The following is a 19,581-nucleotide window of genomic DNA, read 5'->3' as shown; positions in this document are numbered from 1 at the left end:
GCAGTTTGTTAGGTAATTTTCAGGTTGCAAAGGGCCAGGCCCTTCATATGCAAAAGCCTCTGCACACAGCTTTGGTGGGGCAGGGTCTCAGGGGATCAATAGGGCAGAGCAAACAGCTATGGCTGCTCCCCAGTCCTACCCTAAGAGGCCCCAAGTTTCAGCATCCCAGCAATTGCTGCAAGCACCTCTCAGAGAAAGCAGCCTGATGCCAGACAGTCCAGCCTCTCCCCGCATGAGTCTGGGTCCCCAGAGACTCACCGGGAACTGGAGTTCAGAGCAGTCGGGAGCTTGAGACTCCCTCCCGATTGAAAAAGACAACCGTGTCCTCAGTTTCCAGCCCTTTCCACATGTGCCGCATCCTCAGCTGCCAGCCCTTTCGGGGTGCGCGTCCGTACCTGTGCACTTTACTTCCGCACCTCCTCTGAGTCTCAGTGTGCTTTTCTCTTTCCTTCTAGTTGTATAATTTCCACTCAGCCAGCCTTCCTGTGGTTCTGGATGATGTCCGTTTTGTCTTTTAGTTGTATTTTTGAAGTGGTTGTGCGAGGCAGCAATTTCCGGTGTTTACCTATGCTGCCATCTTGGTTTCTCCCCTATGGGTGCTACTTTAAAATCCTCTGAGGAACAGAGCAGCTTAGTAATAAAAGATGAAACTGAATTCTATGAAAAATACAGTAGGTTTTAAACTGTCAGTGTCAACTATATTAGTAATGAAGCATTCCAAAACAAAAAGCATATCGAAATCAGTGAAACTTACTTTGATTGGGTAAGAACCCCTATCACCTCTGCATATAAATCTGCAATAATATGCACATTCCCAGTGTTGGTTCCCGAATACCTGAAATAAGAAGAGAACAAATGCATTATTTATTACATTTTTTTTTTACAAACTCTCTGAATATATCTCAAAATTTCTTATTAGATATTGTAGAATTTTCTCTGAAAATTCATTTATAGGATAATAAAATCCACACAAATATTTTCCTATCTCTAGATTTTAATTTGCTGTGACATTTAGCCTTCTAATTCTTATAAATCCAATCAGTTTTAGAATTATTTTTACAAAAATAATTTCTATATGTATGTAGTGTGGATTAAAAAAAATAATTGCTTTGAATGCTAAAAACAAGTTATCGATGAGCGTTTAAAGTATAGTTAAGCAGTATAAACCCACAGAGAAAAGCAACAATCCCGAGTTAGTATTTCACTTACCCTTCCTTATGTTTAAAGTGCTTGAAAGCCAAGTTTAGAACTTCATGAACTAAGGGATCAGGCACAGGATGAACAGGAATCTAGAACAAAAAAGATCAAGTGAGTAAGAGCTAAACAGGCTAGAAGTCTTTTATGAGTAGTCTTATTTCAACAAATTAAACCAATAGTCAATTTTAATTTTCACGATATGATCTATTACTAATCTGTCAATCTTCCTTTTTCCTAAAAAAGTATTTTTTTTAATTTAGTTGAATATCTAATTTCACAAACTCTAAACTTATGATTATTAGCTTCAAAATCATGAATCACTGAACAATGGACTACGAAGGGGGAAAGCTATTGTTGTTGTTACTGCAATTGTTATTGTCAGAAAGTTACACATACATTTCCCGTGTGTAACTCTGCAACAGCTATAGATCAGCAACCTTTGACGGAGCCAGCACCGCACTTCAGATAGCCTGATTTCCTATCATAACAGTAACCAAGAAGGACAACTTTTCCAACAATTTTAACCTACTAGTATTTATGGCTTTATTAGTATTAGAAATTTGTCATTTAAATGTCTGTTTTGTTTAGTTCTTTAAAAACTACATGTTAGTTCCTAATCTGTAAAATAAATATTTAAAATCTCTGCCCTTTCCCCAAATATAATCACTATTAAAAACTTGGCATATAGCCTTGCACACTTTTTCTACACACACACACACACACGCGCGCGTGCGCGCGCACACACACACACACACATTTTATTTTTACTTAACAGAACAACGCATCTTTCCATGTCAGTACTTAGAGTTCTTCCTTGTTATTTTTTAATAGCCATAAAATATTCAGTATATGTAATTTATTTAATGAGCTCTCTATTAATGAACATTTCAGCCCAGAATGTCTATAGTCAATATGTATGTTTTACAATAAACATCTTGTGCAGTCAACATTATAGATTTGTATAGTCCCATGAGAAAGAGTTCAAAAAGAGGAACTGCTGGGTCAAAGATTATACAAGTCACCACTGACAGACTCTAATTCTATTCATGTGTGGGTCTGTTTCTGAGCTCTCTATCAATTTAACGTGTCTGTCCTAAAATCAGGCTGTATTATTATTAGGCTGTCTTACTTATTTAATAAGTTTGGATGTATTGTACTACAAGCCTCACCCTCCATCTTTTTCAGAAATGTTTTGACTATCCCTGGCCTATTGTTCTTCCACATTCAATTTACAGTCATCTTTTCAAGTTCCACAATAACTATAAGATTACTGGAATTGCAATGAACCTTTCGATCAATTTGGGGATAACTGTATTCTTATGCATTTACACGGAATATCTTTCCATCTCTTTAAAGACTTTCAGCAAAGTTTTACAACTGCCTGTTTTGCCCTCTGTTATATACTTGGTCCTATGAGAACAATCATATGAAGAGATGCTTGATTTCATTAGTAATAAGGTGGGGGGAAAATGCACAAGGTATCATTTTACACCAATTCGATGGGGAAAAAAATTGAGTCTGACAAAGCCAAATAGTAGAGATAATGTAAATCAATGAGGTTTCATGTACATTGCCGGTGGAAGTTTAAATCAATTATTTACGCAGGGTGGGACCTACTGAAGAGGATCAATGTTTGCCACTACGAAATACGGCAGGTTGGCATAAGGATTATTTTGAGCTGAAGGCAACTCAAAAAATTGTATCATGCTGAGAAGATGCAGGAAAAGCTCTCAATTCTCCCTCTTTCTGGCTAAAAGCAGTCTCCCTTCCCCTTTCCAATACCAAGGAGAGTAGAAGAACCATGGCCACTGGAAACAGAAAGTTGGCACTGAGATGGGTCTGCACAAACAAACCTTACTAACTAGCCCTTATCTACCACTGGTTTTCCCCATATATTTACCTTCCCACCATTTACCACCCCAACAGCCAAACCCTTTTCCTTTGTCCTGTCACTTCTCCACAATGTATTTTGCACTTTGATAAAGTAATTTTTCATGTCTAACCCTTCTTTGGCTCTTGACTTCTTTTCTAGGAGGGCCTTTTCTCCTGTTAATCTGCCACTTATCAGCTGAATTTGCAGGGCCCCGGGTATTAAACCTAAGAGGATGGCGCTTCACCACACTAGCAATTACACGGTTAAGGAAACAATGCTGAGAGCCTCTGGCTGGAGAGGCCTTGCCAACACCTTGATTTCAGACTCTGGCCTCCAGAACCATGAGAGAATAAATTTCTGTTTTCTTAGCCACCAAACCTGTGATAACTTAATTCTACAACCTCAGGGAACCAATACATGACCTCATAGAGTACTACAAATGAGAATAATAGTACTGCCAACATTGTAGGTTTGCTATGGAGATTAAATGAATTCAATGAGTTAATATTCATAAAGCACCTGGCAGGGTGTTTGTTACCTAGTAGGCACTATTGCAGGCTTAGTGAATTTTTACAAAAAAGAACTGAGGTCAATGGTTGATGATGACATTACTTTTCTGGTTCATGATTGGTGGGCTGGACACCATAATATTGGAGCCTTCTGTTAGATTACAGAATTGAAAACATAATCATGACGCGGTGAAAAGGTTGAGAAGAGTGAACTCGTACAAAGATTCTTTCGAGCCTAAATGTTCAATAAAAAGAACCCTTCAATTCTCAAAAAAAAAAAAAAAAAAAAGTAAGTTCTGACTCCCAGAACTTACTCCAGAATGGACAGTGCTAATCAACAGTTGCCGGGGTCCTGCCCCAGCGGGTCCAGGGGTCCCCAAAGGTGTGGACGGAGTCGGCGAAGAAGGAATGACACGGAGACAGCGTTCAGTTGATCAGCAGCCTAGCCAGGATCTCTAGCCCGGATCTCCAGAGAGGTTCTGCTTCGGATCTCCAGCGAGGTTCTGTAGCCATGTTCCCTCGCTAGGTTCTCCAGCCAGGTTCTGTCCAGGCTCTCCAGTCAGGTTCAGTGTCCAGGTTCCAGTCAGGTTCTCCTGGCAATCTCTGTAGTCAGGTTCAGTCCAGGATCCCTTGCCATGTTCTCCCGCTAGGCTCTGTCTCTAGGCTCTGAGGCCAGTCCCTCTCCAGGATCCTCAGGCATGCTCTCTCCAGCGAAGTTCTTCTGTCTCTAGTTCTGTGTTCTAAATTCTGTCTTCTTGATTCTGTTCTAAGTTCTGAGTGTTTCTGTCTTGTTACAACTGTATTTATACCAGTTGATTCAATCCTATCAATCTCTATTACAAAGGTTAGGGCGTTTCTTATCTCCATTCCAGGGAGAAAAGATTATGTAGTTTAAGCATGATTGTTCGTAGTTAAAGGGATTAATTACCCGCCTGGCACTTAGTTGAGGGGTTTTATTCCCTCCCTAACTTCAGGGGAAAATCCCTACCTGGGGATTCAACCTTTCTCGGAGAGGTGACTTTGGTTAAAACACAGCGCCAAGAAGGTGAGCAAACATATTAAGAACCGTATGCCATATATGCCAGGTCCCTTGAAACAGCAAGGATGGACCGGCTCCCGGCAAATTCCCCCTTTTTTATTTTTTAAAAGCAAGCATTAAAAAGAAAAAACTGAAACGCTCTCTTGTATCCATTTTAAGAGTAGGATTGGCGCTTTCTGCTATTACCTGAGTCCTGATCTATCACCCCAGGGAGAGCTTGCCAATCCTGCACTTTCCCGGGGTGGAAAGGCTGCAGTGGGGTTAAGGATAAGGCTCCTTGGGCCTACCTTCTCCCATGCCTCTACATTTACCTTTCCGGCACCTTTCCTTCCTCAGAAAAGCATGGACGTATTTCTTGTATAAAATGTTCTGTCTGACTGGGAGTAACCTTAATTCCTCTGCTAACAAGCATATATGTTAAAAGATCAATACGGAGTCTTTTTTCTTTAGACTCAGTATGGCACATCTTCTTAATCTAAAGATCAATACAGAGTCTTCTTTCTTTGGACTCAGTATGGCACATCTTCTCAATCTAAGAATCAATACAGAGTCTTCTTTCTTTGGACTCAGTATGGCACATCTTCTCAATCTAAGTTCTGTACTATCCACCTTCTTACCCTACTTATCCTCTATAGGGGGGTCTGTAGCACCCTGGTGGAGTCCTATCCGTCCCGAGTGTGGGGTTCTCAATGGGGGGGGGCTTACCTAAGGGAATCCTGTTCCAGGGGTTCCCAAAGGTGTGGACGGATTCGGCGAAGACTATCTACCCTCTTCCTACGGTGGAGTCTGATCCGTCCCGAGTGTGGGGGTTCTCAATGGGGGAGAGGGGCTTACCTAGGGGAATCCTGTTCCAGGGGTTCCCAAAGGTGTGGACGGAGTCGGCGAAGACTATCCACCCTCTTCCTATGGTGGAGTCTGATCCGTCCCGATTGTGGGGCAAAGACTATCCACCCTCTTCCTACGGTGGAGTCCTATCCGTCCCGAGTGCGGGGCGCTTACCTAGGGGTCCCTGTTCGGGCGCCAGATGCCGGGGTCCTGCCCCAGCGGGTCCAGGGGTCCCCAAAGGTGTGGACGGAGTCGGCGAAGAAGGAATGACACGGAGACAGCGTTCAGTTGATCAGCAGCCTAGCCAGGATCTCTAGCCCGGATCTCCAGAGAGGTTCTGCTTCGGATCTCCAGCGAGGTTCTGTAGCCATGTTCCCTCGCTAGGTTCTCCAGCCAGGTTCTGTCCAGGCTCTCCAGTCAGGTTCAGTGTCCAGGTTCCAGTCAGGTTCTCCTGGCAATCTCTGTAGTCAGGTTCAGTCCAGGATCCCTTGCCATGTTCTCCCGCTAGGCTCTGTCTCTAGGCTCTGAGGCCAGTCCCTCTCCAGGATCCTCAGGCATGCTCTCTCCAGCGAAGTTCTTCTGTCTCTAGTTCTGTGTTCTAAATTCTGTCTTCTTGATTCTGTTCTAAGTTCTGAGTGTTTCTGTCTTGTTACAACTGTATTTATACCAGTTGATTCAATCCTATCAATCTCTATTACAAAGGTTAGGGCGTTTCTTATCTCCATTCCAGGGAGAAAAGATTATGTAGTTTAAGCATGATTGTTCGTAGTTAAAGGGATTAATTACCCGCCTGGCACTTAGTTGAGGTGTTTTATTCCCTCCCTAACTTCAGGGGAAAATCCCTACCTGGGGATTCAACCTTTCTCGGAGAGGTGACTTTGGTTAAAACACAGCGCCAAGAAGGTGAGCAAACATATTAAGAACCGTATGCCATATATGCCAGGTCCCTTGAAACAGCAAGGATGGACCGGCTCCCGGCAAACAGTGACGTATAACTACACACTTCAATGACGTATAACTACACACTTCATGGATGAATCTTAGTCATATAATGTGGAGTGGGGAAAAAAGTCCCAGAGGACAATAAACAATGATACAATTTTTTAGAAAGTCCCAAAACAGCAAAACTTTAATATATTATCCAAACATGTATCAAAACATTTTTAAAGTTAAGGGAATATATTAACATAAAAATCAGTTACTGAAAAGGGAATAGCCAGGGAGTGAATGAACTAGGAGAGTCACATAATTAGGCTTTAGACTGTAGATAGCAGTCTAGTTCTCAGAGGGACCATTATATTGTAAACCAACAAACATGAACAGCCACGCAGAGAGCAACGACAACAGCGTGTCTTTAACCAGGATTACAATTTATCCAATTCTGTGGGCCTGGGGTCCAATTAAAACAAAACACATAGGAATTCTACATTTGATTTGCTGATAATTTTTAACAATACAGATTCCAGAACACCTCAGTAATAGGATGAAATTGTAATCGAATATTAAATAAAACCAAGAAAGCAAAAAAATAGACTGGGGAAAATATAGTAAAGAATTCTAATTCCTCAGAGATGGTCAGAATGCTTCTTGAGGGCTTGAAAGAGAGCTATTTAAAACGAAGACAGTGCATTCCTTACAAAGGTAAACCAGGAGTCTATTAGGAGGGGATTACACTTCGTCCTGAATAATGACCAGGAACTAATTCTACACTAGTAAATATGAGAGAGACATTAGATAAGAGTAATCACGCAAATAGTAATGAGGGACAAGATTTCTAACAAGTATTCACTTCCATTTATTCATCTCAATGAGACCGTGACTAAATTCTGACAACACTGAGAACACTGACACAACTTCTACACTGCTGTCCCAAGCAGAGGGAGGCATGGCAACTGACACGGCTTTCGAAGGCTCCTGGGGAACCTTCACTGCAGGCCGGACGGCTATCCTAGAGCCTCATCGTGGCTAAGTGCTTACTGTGGACCAGAGGAGGCTGAGAAAGCCCATTTATCTCATTTCCTAGAAACTGCGACTGTCCCAAGGGCCTGTACCTGGAATCCAACGGGAAGAAAATGCATGATGAGGGGGATTCTTATACTGCCCCATCCCAAAATCAAATAGGGATTAAGGGAGGAAGCAGCTGAAATCTGAACTCTACCTTTCTAGGTCTCAGAGAACATTTTAAAAGTAACCTGATGGCCTGGGGGGTGGGAGTGGGCAGGGAGGGGTTGATGGGGGAAAAAGGAGACATATGTACTTAGTAATACTTTTAACAAGGAAAGGGAAAGGGAAAGGGAAAGGGAAAGGGAAAGGGAAGGGGAAGGGGAAGGGGAAGGGGAAGGGGAAGGGAAAGGGAAAGGAAAGGGGAAGGGAAAGGGAAAGGAAAGGAAAGGAAAGGAAGAAAGGAGGGAGGGAGGGAGGGAGGGAGGGAGGGAGGGAGGGAGGTGCCGGGAGCCGGTCCATCCTTGCTGTTTCAAGGGACCTGGCATTTATGGCATACGGTTCTTAATATGTTTGCTCACCTTCTTGGCGCTGTGTTTTAACCGGGGTCACCTCTCCGAGAAAGGTTGAATCCCCAGGTAGGGATTTTCCCCTGAAGTTAGGGAGGGAATAAAACCCCTCAACTAAGTGCCAGGCGGGTAATCTTTACTCCCTGGAATGAAGATAAGAAACGCCCTAGCCTTTGTGGTGGAGATTGATAGGATTGAATCAACTGGTATAAATACAGATGTAACAAGACAGAAAGAGACAGAGCTTAGAACACAGAACTTAGAACACAGAACTTACAAGAGAGAACCTACAGACAGAACCTACACAGAACGTACAGACAGAAGAACTTTGCTGGAGAGAACATGGCAAAAGATCCTGGACTGAACCTGACTAGAACCTGGTGACTGAACCTGGCTGGAGAACCTGGACAGAACCTGGCTGAAGAACCTAGCGAGGGAACATGGCTACAGAACCTCGCTGGAGATCCAAAGCAGAACCTCTCTGGAGATCCAGACCAGAACTTGGCTGGAGATCCTGGCTGGAGATCCTGGCTAGGCTGCTGATCAACTGAACACTGTCTCCGTGTCCTTCCTTCTTCGCCGACTCCGTCTATGCCTTTGGGGACCCCTGGACCTGCTGGGGTTGGACCCCGGCAGGGAGGGAGGGAGGGAGGGAGGGAGGGAGGGAGGGAGGGAGGGAGGGAGGAAGAGAGAACGAGAGAGAGAGAGAGAGAGAAAGAAAAAAAGAAAGAAAGAAAGAAAAAAAGAAAGAAAGAAAGAAAGAAAGAAAGAAAGAAAGAAAGAAAGAAAGAAAGAAAGAAAGAAAGAAAGAAAGAAAGAAAGAAAGAAAGAAAGAAAGAAAGAAAGAGTAACCTGATACAGGAACGACATGAACTTTTCATTCATTACTTCGTGGAAGCTGGGATATTTAAATCCCATGTTAACAATGGGGCAGAAACTGAATTTATTCTGCATGACAAAGTTCAAGAACTCAAATACGTTGGAAGAAGAGTCTTATTGACCTTGGTCCCACATAGGTAAACTGAAATGTTAACCCAGGACTTCTCTAGCATTACGGATACTTAACTAGGATTCTATGATTGACTGGATAGTTACAAGAGGCTTTTAAACCTCTAACAGGCAAACATTATGAAAGTAAAACAATCAAATCTTATTGATACAGGAATTTCCAGATATTGGCTGACCAACTATTAGAGGCACGGCAATCTTTTACTTGGTACCCAAGAACCCCTTTTTAGGACCACACAATCTATCTCAAATTAAGAACTAAAAACAGTATCCCCAAAGTGCTCCCTCAAATCCACACTAAGCTGTTCAGTTTATTACAGATAAAGTATAACCAAACCATTACACAATAAATGAAAACGTTTTCTTCATTGGAATGATAAAAGCATAGAAAGACCATGGATATTGGGTCAGTCCCATGGTCGGCAAACTGCGGCTCGCGAGCCACATGAGGCTCTTTGGCCCCTTGAGTGTGGCTCTTCCTAAGCCTTAGGAGTACCTTAATTAAGTTAATAACAATGTACCTACCTATATAGTTTAAGTTTAAAAAATTTGGCTCTCAAAAGAAATTTCAATCGTTGTACTATTGATATTTGGCTCTGTTGACTAATGAGTTTGCCGACTACTGGGTTAGTCTAATCAAACCAAGATTTCTCTTTTCACTAGTTATGTATCCTCGCAGAAGTTTCTACTCCCTTACCTGTAAATTACAGATAACAGAGCAGAACACTATACTTACTGGCCCTGAGAGAATGCAAAATCTGGTGTATCACACTGGAGACTGATTCTTGTCCTCTCACCTTTCCCACCCTTCTCTAAAAGGAACCAGGCCTAAATTCTTACCTCTGGGAATGTAGGGGAGACGAAGGAACTGGATATTGAGGACAAGGCCTAGTAGAGGAGACAAAATGGCAAGAAACCAGAGCCAACCAGGGAAGCAGGGAGACAGATGTGTTCTCCAGCCTCATCTTCCCTGGAGTGGCCAACAAAAGAAGTTACTGGGCTCACGGCTGTGGTCCTCTGTGTAGCTCCCAGTCAGTCCTGTGATGACCCCATGGGCAGTGAGGACAGAGCAGACATCACCGCTAGGTGACGGACTATGTTTGGATCAAGTGCCTGACTCCCAGAACTTACTCCAGAATGGACAGCGCTAATCAACAGGCCAGGCTGGCCCAAAACATTTCCCTGACCTTGCAATGATGCAACACCGCATTTCACATGACTCAACTTTTGTGCTCCACTAACTGCACTGTTATGGTTTTATACACTGATTTCTTCACAGTGGTGTGTGGTGTGCTCTAGGCCAGAGATACAGAACACAAGGGGACTTAAACCTGTAATTCCTCCTGAACAGTCTTTATTTGCTCCAGTTATGTGCTAAGGCTAACAATGGCAGCTGGGGACACTACTTAGTCACGTTGCATACTCTTTATTAGTGCCCTACTACTGCCACCATCAATCCTCTGTATGTGTCTTTGTGAAAGGTTAGATTATTTACAATATTTACTACAATAGCCTTACAAGGTAGATATTTGTCCCCTAGTTTTCAGGTGAGGGAACTGAAGTTCTGAAGTTGGTGTGTACTTCTCTAGAATATACTGTGGGCCCAGTCTGATATACAAAAAATGCTTTAAATAAATGAAAAAAAATGAGAAGAAAACTGCTATCGTTTTCATATTAGAAGAGAAACAGAAGTGAAAGAAGAAATATATCTTTAATTTAGTGGGGAGCACAATCTCTAAAAATTCTATATGAAGAATGAACATTATCAGACATTTTTGAACTATCTATTTCTCCCCTTATTTTCAATAGTAAAAAATAAAATAAAATAAATCACCCCAAATGGAATAATATTCCCATCTTTAATGTCAAGAATTTTTCAAATCTTTGCCATTTGCATGACTTTAGAAGCAGCACTAATTCTACCTGAGCATTCAAGAAGCATACATCCTAGAGAATGCCCATGTTTTAGTCCAAGGCTATTCCCACCACCACCTCCCAAAATTTAATGCTTTTATCACATCAGGAAAGTGAAAAACAACAAAACTAGGTTAAGATATGTATGCTGGGGCATCAACGAGACTCACTCATTACCTAAGAGACCAGTTCTCAGCATAAAGGAGAATAAATTCATGCTTCTGAAAAATTACAAATGACCCCATAACATCGAGAGCTGCTTATCAACATCTAAAATGGTACTGTTAAATCTGAAAATACTGAAGGACTACTCCACCTTCTGATAATTCTCAACAGCACTGATAAAACTAAGGCAAGGGCTTGAAATGACTCACCAACCTGGTTTCCCAATCTTCTTGTTTGTTTCAATGAATAAATACATCTGACTAAAATTCAACATAAAAAGAAAACTGCTTCAAACTTGCTAAACACTACATTGCTGTTTAATCATACTTTCATTGTGGATTTTAAAGCCCCTGTACTAACAGTAACATTTGCAGTCAGCCCTGACCCCAAAACTATTCCTCTTTTTTAGAAAAATGTAATTACTTATCTATATCTTGAGTTCATTTTGTTCCCACAGTGAATTGAATCACACTAATTTCATCACATTTAGCTAACTTAATTCTTCATCTAACATGTTATGATTAAAACTTTAATTGTACAAGATGCTGGTCATTTCACCCAACCATGTCACATCTCTGATTTTACCAACAATTTAATTTTATTATTAAAGGGAGAAAACTTGGAGTAAAAAAGTGAACTAGGTTTATAATCTTCAGTAAGTCCCTACAACTAAGAACATTTCTTCACCTATAAAATGAAAATAGCAGATAACATTTACTGGGCACTTTCCATGTCCCAGAAATTATTGTATTTAATTCTCATGATTCTACAAAACATGGTAAATATCATCCCTCCTTCAAAGAGGAGAAAGAGTTTCTGGGTAATAACTTGTCAAGTTACACAGCAAGTAAATGACATGGCTGGGATGAAAACACCTGCCATGACTATCTCCCAGAATTTATTAGAGTGACCAGCTGATACGAAGGACATAGAGTCTTTATGCATTATGAAGAGTTCTAAATATGTGCGATTATCACTGAAGACATGACAGATTACTCAAGAAACAAATAATTTCCAATATTTACCCCTCCTTAAGACCGAACCATCCATGTATCAATACTTCAATGCTCTTGGGACTGTCTAAATCACATTTTAATATGTGTATATTATGTGGGACAAAGTAAAAGTCTTATTAAATTCAAGATCTAGTACATTGATTGCTCTCTGGATCTATTAAATCTTACATCAGTTTGACAGTGAAGAAAATTGGGTTAGTTTGTCATGAGATTTCAGAAAGTTGTATTGATTTTTACTTCATTTCCTGTAGTTTTTAAGAAGCTAAAAAGATGCCTTTTACTAGGAAAGAAAAAAAAACCCTCTATAAGATCTTAAATACAGTGTATCTATATTCTTAGTGATGTATTTTACCCTCTGATGGGTGCATTTGAATGAAAGTCTGAGGATAATGGTAAAAGAGAGACATGGGAAAGTGAAAAGGGAACAATAGGTTGAAAGAATGTAGTGACATACCAAAAACAAAGATTAGCTGTCAGAGCCACTGTATTTCCCTTTCTCATATTTTGAGTCCATGTGAACCAAGGATCGGAAAGGATTTTGTGGAAGTGGAAAACTGAGCCCACTGAAAGAATGTCCTTACGTTTACAGACCCTAACTTTTCTTCTACCGGAAGAGCTATCTGGATTATTTTGGAGAAGTAGATGGAGGAGAAAGAGGATGAAGATGATGAGGAGGGAAAAAGACAAAGAAAGAAGGAGGAGAGGAGAAAGACAACTCCAGGGGGTTGTCCTTGTGTTGTTCTGAAGCCAGTGCAATCAGGGAGAGCTTTTAGATGAGGCAAGAGACTGATTGCTGAGTAGGAGAATGTCATGGGAAACAAAGGCGAAAAGACACAGAGGAGACAGATCAGTCCTGAAGGTCAGTGCAGGGAGTATGGGGTTTCCACTGCTGGAAGGAGAAGCCCTATACAGTTTAACTAAGCACAGAAGTGCAGATGCTGGTTACCAAACCACTTAAATGAGCTACATTAGCACACATGAGGCTAGGGATCAACCACAACGAGCCCCAGTAAAGCCCACTCATGCTGTGTGGCCAGGGCTCCTCTTATCCCTAGTTACCTCAGGGTCTTACGATCCCAGCTCAACTGGGAGGTCACAAAAAGGAAATCTGGCTTGTCAGCACAACTCCCAGAAGAAATTTCTATCCCACATTCACTAAAAACCTTTAGGATGGGTACAAATTAAAGTGATTTTATCTGTGACTAACTCATTTATTCATTTTACAGATTTTTAATTATTTGCAGATTTCAGATGTTCAGATGTTCAGATTTATAATGTCTTTGCACAGACATTATAAAAAAAAACAAAGGCAAAGTATAAATGATTATACAATCCAATTATTTTTATATTGGCTATGTCAAAAAAACAGCCTATCAATTTTTATATCTTTCATTTCCTGTTCATTATCACATTTTATCTTCTATTTGATTTTACATAACATAGACAACTCCTTGTCCAAACATGTAATATGCAAAATATAATTTTTCTTTTAGAGTTCCTAAATTTTTCCCAAATACTACAATGTGCATGGCTGGAAATCTATGGATCATCTTTGCCAACTCAGTCTTACCCTTGTCAAATCATCCCCATCCCTCAACTATTACTGCACAATTATTACATGTTGAAATACAGGCTTGAGGGCTTAGAGAAAGAAATTCTTTGAAAGTGGAAGTAAAAAAAGATGAAGTAGGTGAATGACAGGCATACTACATTTGCAGCTAAAGGCCCATTTGTAACACAAATTTCTATTCAGCTCCATTTTGCTAACATGACTTCATGTCTTGGATGGCATACAAACATAAAAGAAACGAAGTGACAGGTACAGGAAAGGAAGGCCTCAGGCAACTGAAACAGGTATAATTAAATTATAGGAATGCAGTCTATGCGGGCCAGAATTTTAGACAATACATCCTAAATAAGGTAACTGAAACATCAAGGCAAAATAAGAAAAACAGACTTTTCAGAAATAACAACTTTACGGAAATAACAGCACTTACCTGCTTTAGAACTTCAACTAAAACTAAACAAAAAATGAAATCTACTGCTAAGTCTCTCCTTTCAAGAAGATAATCTCTTTCACGTTGCTGGTCATCCCTGAAACAAGAAGCCCAAGTTAGGACTGCACGAAGAATGTAAGTTTTAAAATAGATATTGGCTACTAGTTCAAATTATTCACTGAGTTCCCAATATGGATGGTGTTCCACAACATACAAGTTTTCCTAGTAACTCACGGTATATATTACATGTTCTTATTTCCTCTCTTTTGTAAATTAGGAATCTATACATACATTTCACTATTATATCTGTCAGAAATTAAACCTAATCTAAAAAATTAGGAAGAGGAAGAAAAGTATTTCAAATTTCATTTAGAAAATGTAACGTTATTTCATATTTGATTAGTATATTTTTATTAAGAACGGAAACCAAAAAAATAACTCTTCTGAAGAAATTACAGTGCCAGGTAACTTTCTCACAAATCTAAGATGAAAAAACACAAGTGGCATCTACTCAAGTCCATTTCTAAACCATAGGCCATCACCTGAACACAGACAGATGTTTTACTAAAGCCAAGATCTCCCTAGGAAATCTGAAAAAGGAGAAGACGCGTTCTTGGACTTGAGCACCAAAAAGGGTGTCATGGTAAATAACACGGGGTTTTGACAGTCATCCTGTATCACCACCACTGCTTCCCTTCACACACCATGTGAACAGGACCTTCTTTGAATATTTTCTTAATTTCTTTTATGGTTATTAAAGCTCCTCCCAACTACTGAAATGGCACTCCCGAAATCTGGTTTAGCACGACTAGTCCCCGTGATGAGCACTGTACGGCTGTACCTGCTTTACTTGGTTTACAGGTTACGCTTGGACTATCCTCTCCCCTCACTACCATTTCAGAACAAAAAGAATCAATGTTATTGCTCAGAAGCCAAATAATAACAATCTTCAAGTGATAACACGATCACCCCCTTCACTGGAATTGCTTCGATCCCAGAACAGTGGAAAATGAGCCACTTACCCCTTAGATTTTGTGCTAGATCGAGGCCTATACTCGTAAGATTCATCTTCAGTTCCATTCTGGCGTCTGTACCAGTCAAACAAGGTGCGAAGTAAGGAAGGGAGACAGTGCTCTGCTACGGAGCTCATAGAGCTTATCAACTGAAAACACAAGGCATTGCCAGAAGATAAAATACCACAGCAAAGAACCATACTCGTAACTATTAGCAATCACTTAAAAATAATAAGCACTTCTAGAGTAAACATAGTAGAATAAACAGAGCAACTGAAAGCAGTAAATATGTCTTAAAATTAAAAAAAGAAAAAAAGAGAGAGAGAGAGAGAGAGAGCTGGGGATATAGTCAAGTAGTAAACGGGGCTAAGTTTCTCCCACTATCAAAATTCACCCAAATCCATTCTGTTTAGCTCAGAGGCTTTCTACCTTCTCCTTGCCTCCACATGCTCCTCACATGATCACCAATAACATCCCTGATTAAACACATGGGTACCTCTAGGAGACTATTATGCATAACATGTGAGGAAAATCAACACATCTACTTCCTTCCCCTGGCCAGTTCCTCTCTCCTCATGTGAACAAAAGGTTCTAAAATGTTGCCACTAGAATTGATAAACAGATGGAGAAACAACGAAAACTACAATATATTGTTAGAAGTATGGAAAAGCTCACATTTACTCTGTACTGCTATGATACAGAACAAAATTATAATTAAATAATCAATTTGTGATATAAATAAACATTAAAAATGTGTTGTACACAAGCTTTTATAGCATAGAATATTCAGTGGTTCTCAACCTTCCTAATGCCGTGACCCTTTAATACAGTTCCTCATGTTGTGGTGGCCCCCAACCATAACATTATTTTCATTGCTACTTCATAACTGTAATTTTGCTACTGTTATGAATCGTAATGTGAATATCTGATATGCTATATGTGTTTTCCAATGGTCATGACCCACAGGTTGAGAACCACTGATATAGATGGACAGCATAAAGGTAATGTACTAAGATGAATAACTGCTAACAATTTGAGGCACCTCTAAAACTACCTGTATTGTAGGTGAATATCAGATCCATTTCATGAACGATGGCAGCTTGCCTGTAGTGAGGTGAGAGGTACACCAGCTACCATCAGCAGTCCCTAAAGTCACCTCATCTTGAGCAGCCCAAGAAAAACACCCTCTCTTCATAAGAAATTCTGTATCTGACTCAACTCATTGCTCATTAAATTAATATTCTTAAATCAGCATAGAGCCCTAGCCGGTTTGGCTCAGTGGATAGAGCGTCGGCCTGTGGACTGAGAGGTCCCAGGTTCGATTCCGGCCAGGGGCGCATGTCCGGGTTGTGGGCTTGATCCCCAGTGGGGGGCGTGCAGGAGGCAGCCGATCAATGATTCTCTCTCATCATTGATGTTTCTATCTCTCTCTCCCTCTCCCTTCCTCTCTGAAATCAATAAAGAAATTTATAAAAAAAAAAAAATCAGCATAGAGTACAACAATTTTCACTTGGCTTAACTAAAACACAGGAATACTCAAGGTCTCGTTCAGTTGCAGGACTACAGGAAGTATAAGTAAATGAAGATAACACGGTAACTCCAGTAATGAAGATTTAGATTCTCCTAATATTTTATATTCGTCATCTGACTTCAGAATGTACTTCATCCAGGAAAACAGAAGAAAAAAGCAATGGCTTATTTGACTGCATAGGCTGTTTTCTTTTTCATTATCTCTGCCTTCCTTTAATCGCGGTTCTATTTATAAATTACCATAATTTGACAGGTAAATAGTGTCTAATATAGGGAATTAAAGTAAAACATAATTCTAATTTTAATTAACTATTTTTAATTTATATTTTATTCACAATGAACTGTCCCTGTTAAAAGGAGAATATGGTTCACTGTTAATAATGAAGGAACAATAAAACACCATCTACTATTGTAAATGTGTATTAAAACAGTTTAAAGCACACACAGCTTTTTATTGTAAAAAAATATCAAGCTAGGATGCATGATCATGTATAGTTCTGTTAATCAATTACATAAGAAAACATGGAAATTTTCCTTAAAACCTTGTTTAATAGGATTTCTTATTCTGATTTTATATTCATTCATCATTAGTAATATGAATTTAAGCTATAAATAATCTAAATACTTTTAAAGTAATCTATTAATAATACATTAATAATTAGTAGTTAATTACTAGTAGGAATACCTTCGTGGTGGCATTAAGATGTGAAAAGCATTATATGAGGTGATCTGGTTACTACTATAATAGAGGACTAGCTTCCTGTTCATGGTCTCTTCTTAGATTTGCAGCTATTTACCCACTGTTTGTATGCATCAGAATTACCTAGGGAGCTGTAGTAAAATACAGGTGCTACTTAGACTCAGCAAAACTGCAGCAAGATGCAGAAACGGTATGTGTCCACCAAGTAATTCTAACCAGCCATCGTTATCTAATCAAGTGTACTAATGAATATTAAAATCTACTTCCTAGATATATAATTATGAGAAAAGTACTCAGGAATACTAGATGGCAACAGGAAGCTAATCTAGGTTATTGGTTTTTGCAAACAATCAACATATAGTAAAACAATTATTAAGCACACATAATTATGACAAAAATAACACTCAAGCAACACAATCTCAGCAAGAGAAAAGAATTAACATTAGAGAAATACCACACTAATTTTTAGACATCAGCATTCTATATAAAGGGGGCTGGGGAATTTTTTGGTCTTTTCAAGCTTCTAATTGCTTTCTGACACAGAGAGGATCCACTTGGCCTTTGCACAAGCACAGCCAGAAGCACAAGTGTGAGGGTGGGATGTAGCTGATGCCTCTTGGGGCGGCCTTCAACCACTGGGGATGGGAGCTGCAGACGGACAATTCTGGGGACATCTGTGTAAGGCTCAGAGGTAGGAGGACGGCCCCAGAGCAGAGACCTCTCAAGTGCTCCCTTCCATCAGTTCTTCCCCCTCTGCTTCCCTTGCCCACGCCTGCTCTCTGGGGTCGTCCCCAGGACCGAGGCCTCACCTCCAGCTCTGCTTCGAGGAGGTAAAGAGGGAGGGAAGTAGGCTGGATGCTTCTCTGTAAAGGTTCTGACAGCCCCAACAGGAAAAAATAAATGTTAAAAGGTAAAATGCTATGATGCAGAAATTGTCGGAATTGATACACAAGAAAAGATTGGTGGATGTAATTGGAGACTTTCTGAGAAAATTTAAAAGGGCACAGCAAAGAGATTAACAGTGAAAAGTAAAACATTTAAAAATACTGAATGAGCAGAAATCAATAAAGTTCATAGCTCATTCTAAGAATTATAAAGTTCACAGCTCATAGTTCATTCTATTTGTTTTGTTAAATAAACAAACTACCAACGACAGCTGAATCTAGATATACGGGAACTTCTTAATACTAGATATATTTGGATCAGACTGGTAGGACAAATATTTTCCTTTCAGAAAAAAATAAAACAGTCCCCTAAAATTGACATACCTGGTCAAACTGAAGATCTTCACCCCTCTGGAGAGATCTAGACAAAGGCTTCTCCTACAATTAAAAATATGTTTCAATAAACATGTGAGGAGAAGACAAAACTAACAGAAAAATGTAGTTTGGAGGAAAGGAGAGATCATACAGAGAGCAGAAAGTCTTTTAAAAGTGCATATATATTTATTATTCTCAAAACATAGTGGAAATTGCAGAGTTGTAAAAATCCTGGGCCTAAAGTCAAAATCAGCAGGTGACTGTTTAAAGCTTTTTCCTCTTTTCTTTTCTCGTCACTGGCAACCTAAAAGATTAACAGATGAGCTTGGATACGCCTGGATCATTACCCAGGATTGATCTACCACCTTTTAGGAAGAAAGGAGCCTCAGGTATTGGATTGCATAGTCTGCAAGCTGCTATCCTCAATCAATGATTGCCCTTCCTTCCTGAATCTTTCTTCCAAACTAAAAATGAAATTGTGGCTAAAAGTCAAGCTCAGCTAATCTTCCCATCTTTCGGCCTCTTTAACCTCTTTTTATTATGGTTTCTAATGAGAATCAAAAGGCCCGTTCTCTCATTTTAGTGATAGATTAAATTCTTTTAGCAAAAGCCATTTATAACTGTGCTACTTTTTTTTTTCTGGTAACCTCCATGGGTGCTACTTTATTTAAAGTGACCCTACAAGAGTTTCATTTGAGAATTCAAGAGAGTCCTCTTGGATGGCTGCGTATTACCTAAGAGGATACAGAATAAATTTCAAAATAAATAAAATCACAATAAATGCACTTGAAGCTATAATAAAAATATTGTGACAATATGATATTAAATGTATTTTCATTATCTTATATAGATATACTCAGTTTACTCAGGCTTGGATATACATGAAACAAAGCTGGCAAGAGATCTGATAAGAAGAAATGATGCTGGTATATACTAGTGCAAGGGGGTAAGATCTGTTAAAATATGATAGGGATTTTCTCAGCCTGTGTTTGTCCGTGGCTGCTGGAGACCACCACTTTGGGGGTT

At 39.8% G+C, this 19,581-nt stretch overlaps 1 protein-coding gene across 13 annotated transcripts in view; it reads right to left on the bottom strand.

Annotated features, from left to right (window-relative positions):
• Window positions 1-19,581, bottom strand: part of FRYL (FRY like transcription coactivator) — a 240,071-nt gene that overhangs the window by 116,586 nt on the left and 103,904 nt on the right. For all 13 annotated transcript variants that reach the window (XM_059671738.1, XM_059671683.1, XM_059671711.1 and 10 more), the window contains 5 exons: window positions 18,565-18,618; window positions 15,076-15,215; window positions 14,054-14,150; window positions 1,210-1,289; window positions 755-835 (listed from right to left, as the gene is read on the bottom strand). In XM_059671738.1, coding sequence (XP_059527721.1) covers window positions 755-835; window positions 1,210-1,289; window positions 14,054-14,150; window positions 15,076-15,215; window positions 18,565-18,618 — 452 coding nt within the window. The remainder of the gene's footprint in view (window positions 1-754; window positions 836-1,209; window positions 1,290-14,053; window positions 14,151-15,075; window positions 15,216-18,564; window positions 18,619-19,581) is intronic.

The sequence above is a fragment of the Myotis daubentonii genome, chromosome 1, assembly GCF_963259705.1.
Source record: "Myotis daubentonii chromosome 1, mMyoDau2.1, whole genome shotgun sequence".
Lineage (NCBI taxonomy): Eukaryota > Metazoa > Chordata > Mammalia > Chiroptera > Vespertilionidae > Myotis > Myotis daubentonii.
Note: the sequence above shows the minus strand (reverse complement) of the source record. Positions and strands in the feature narration are given on the sequence as shown.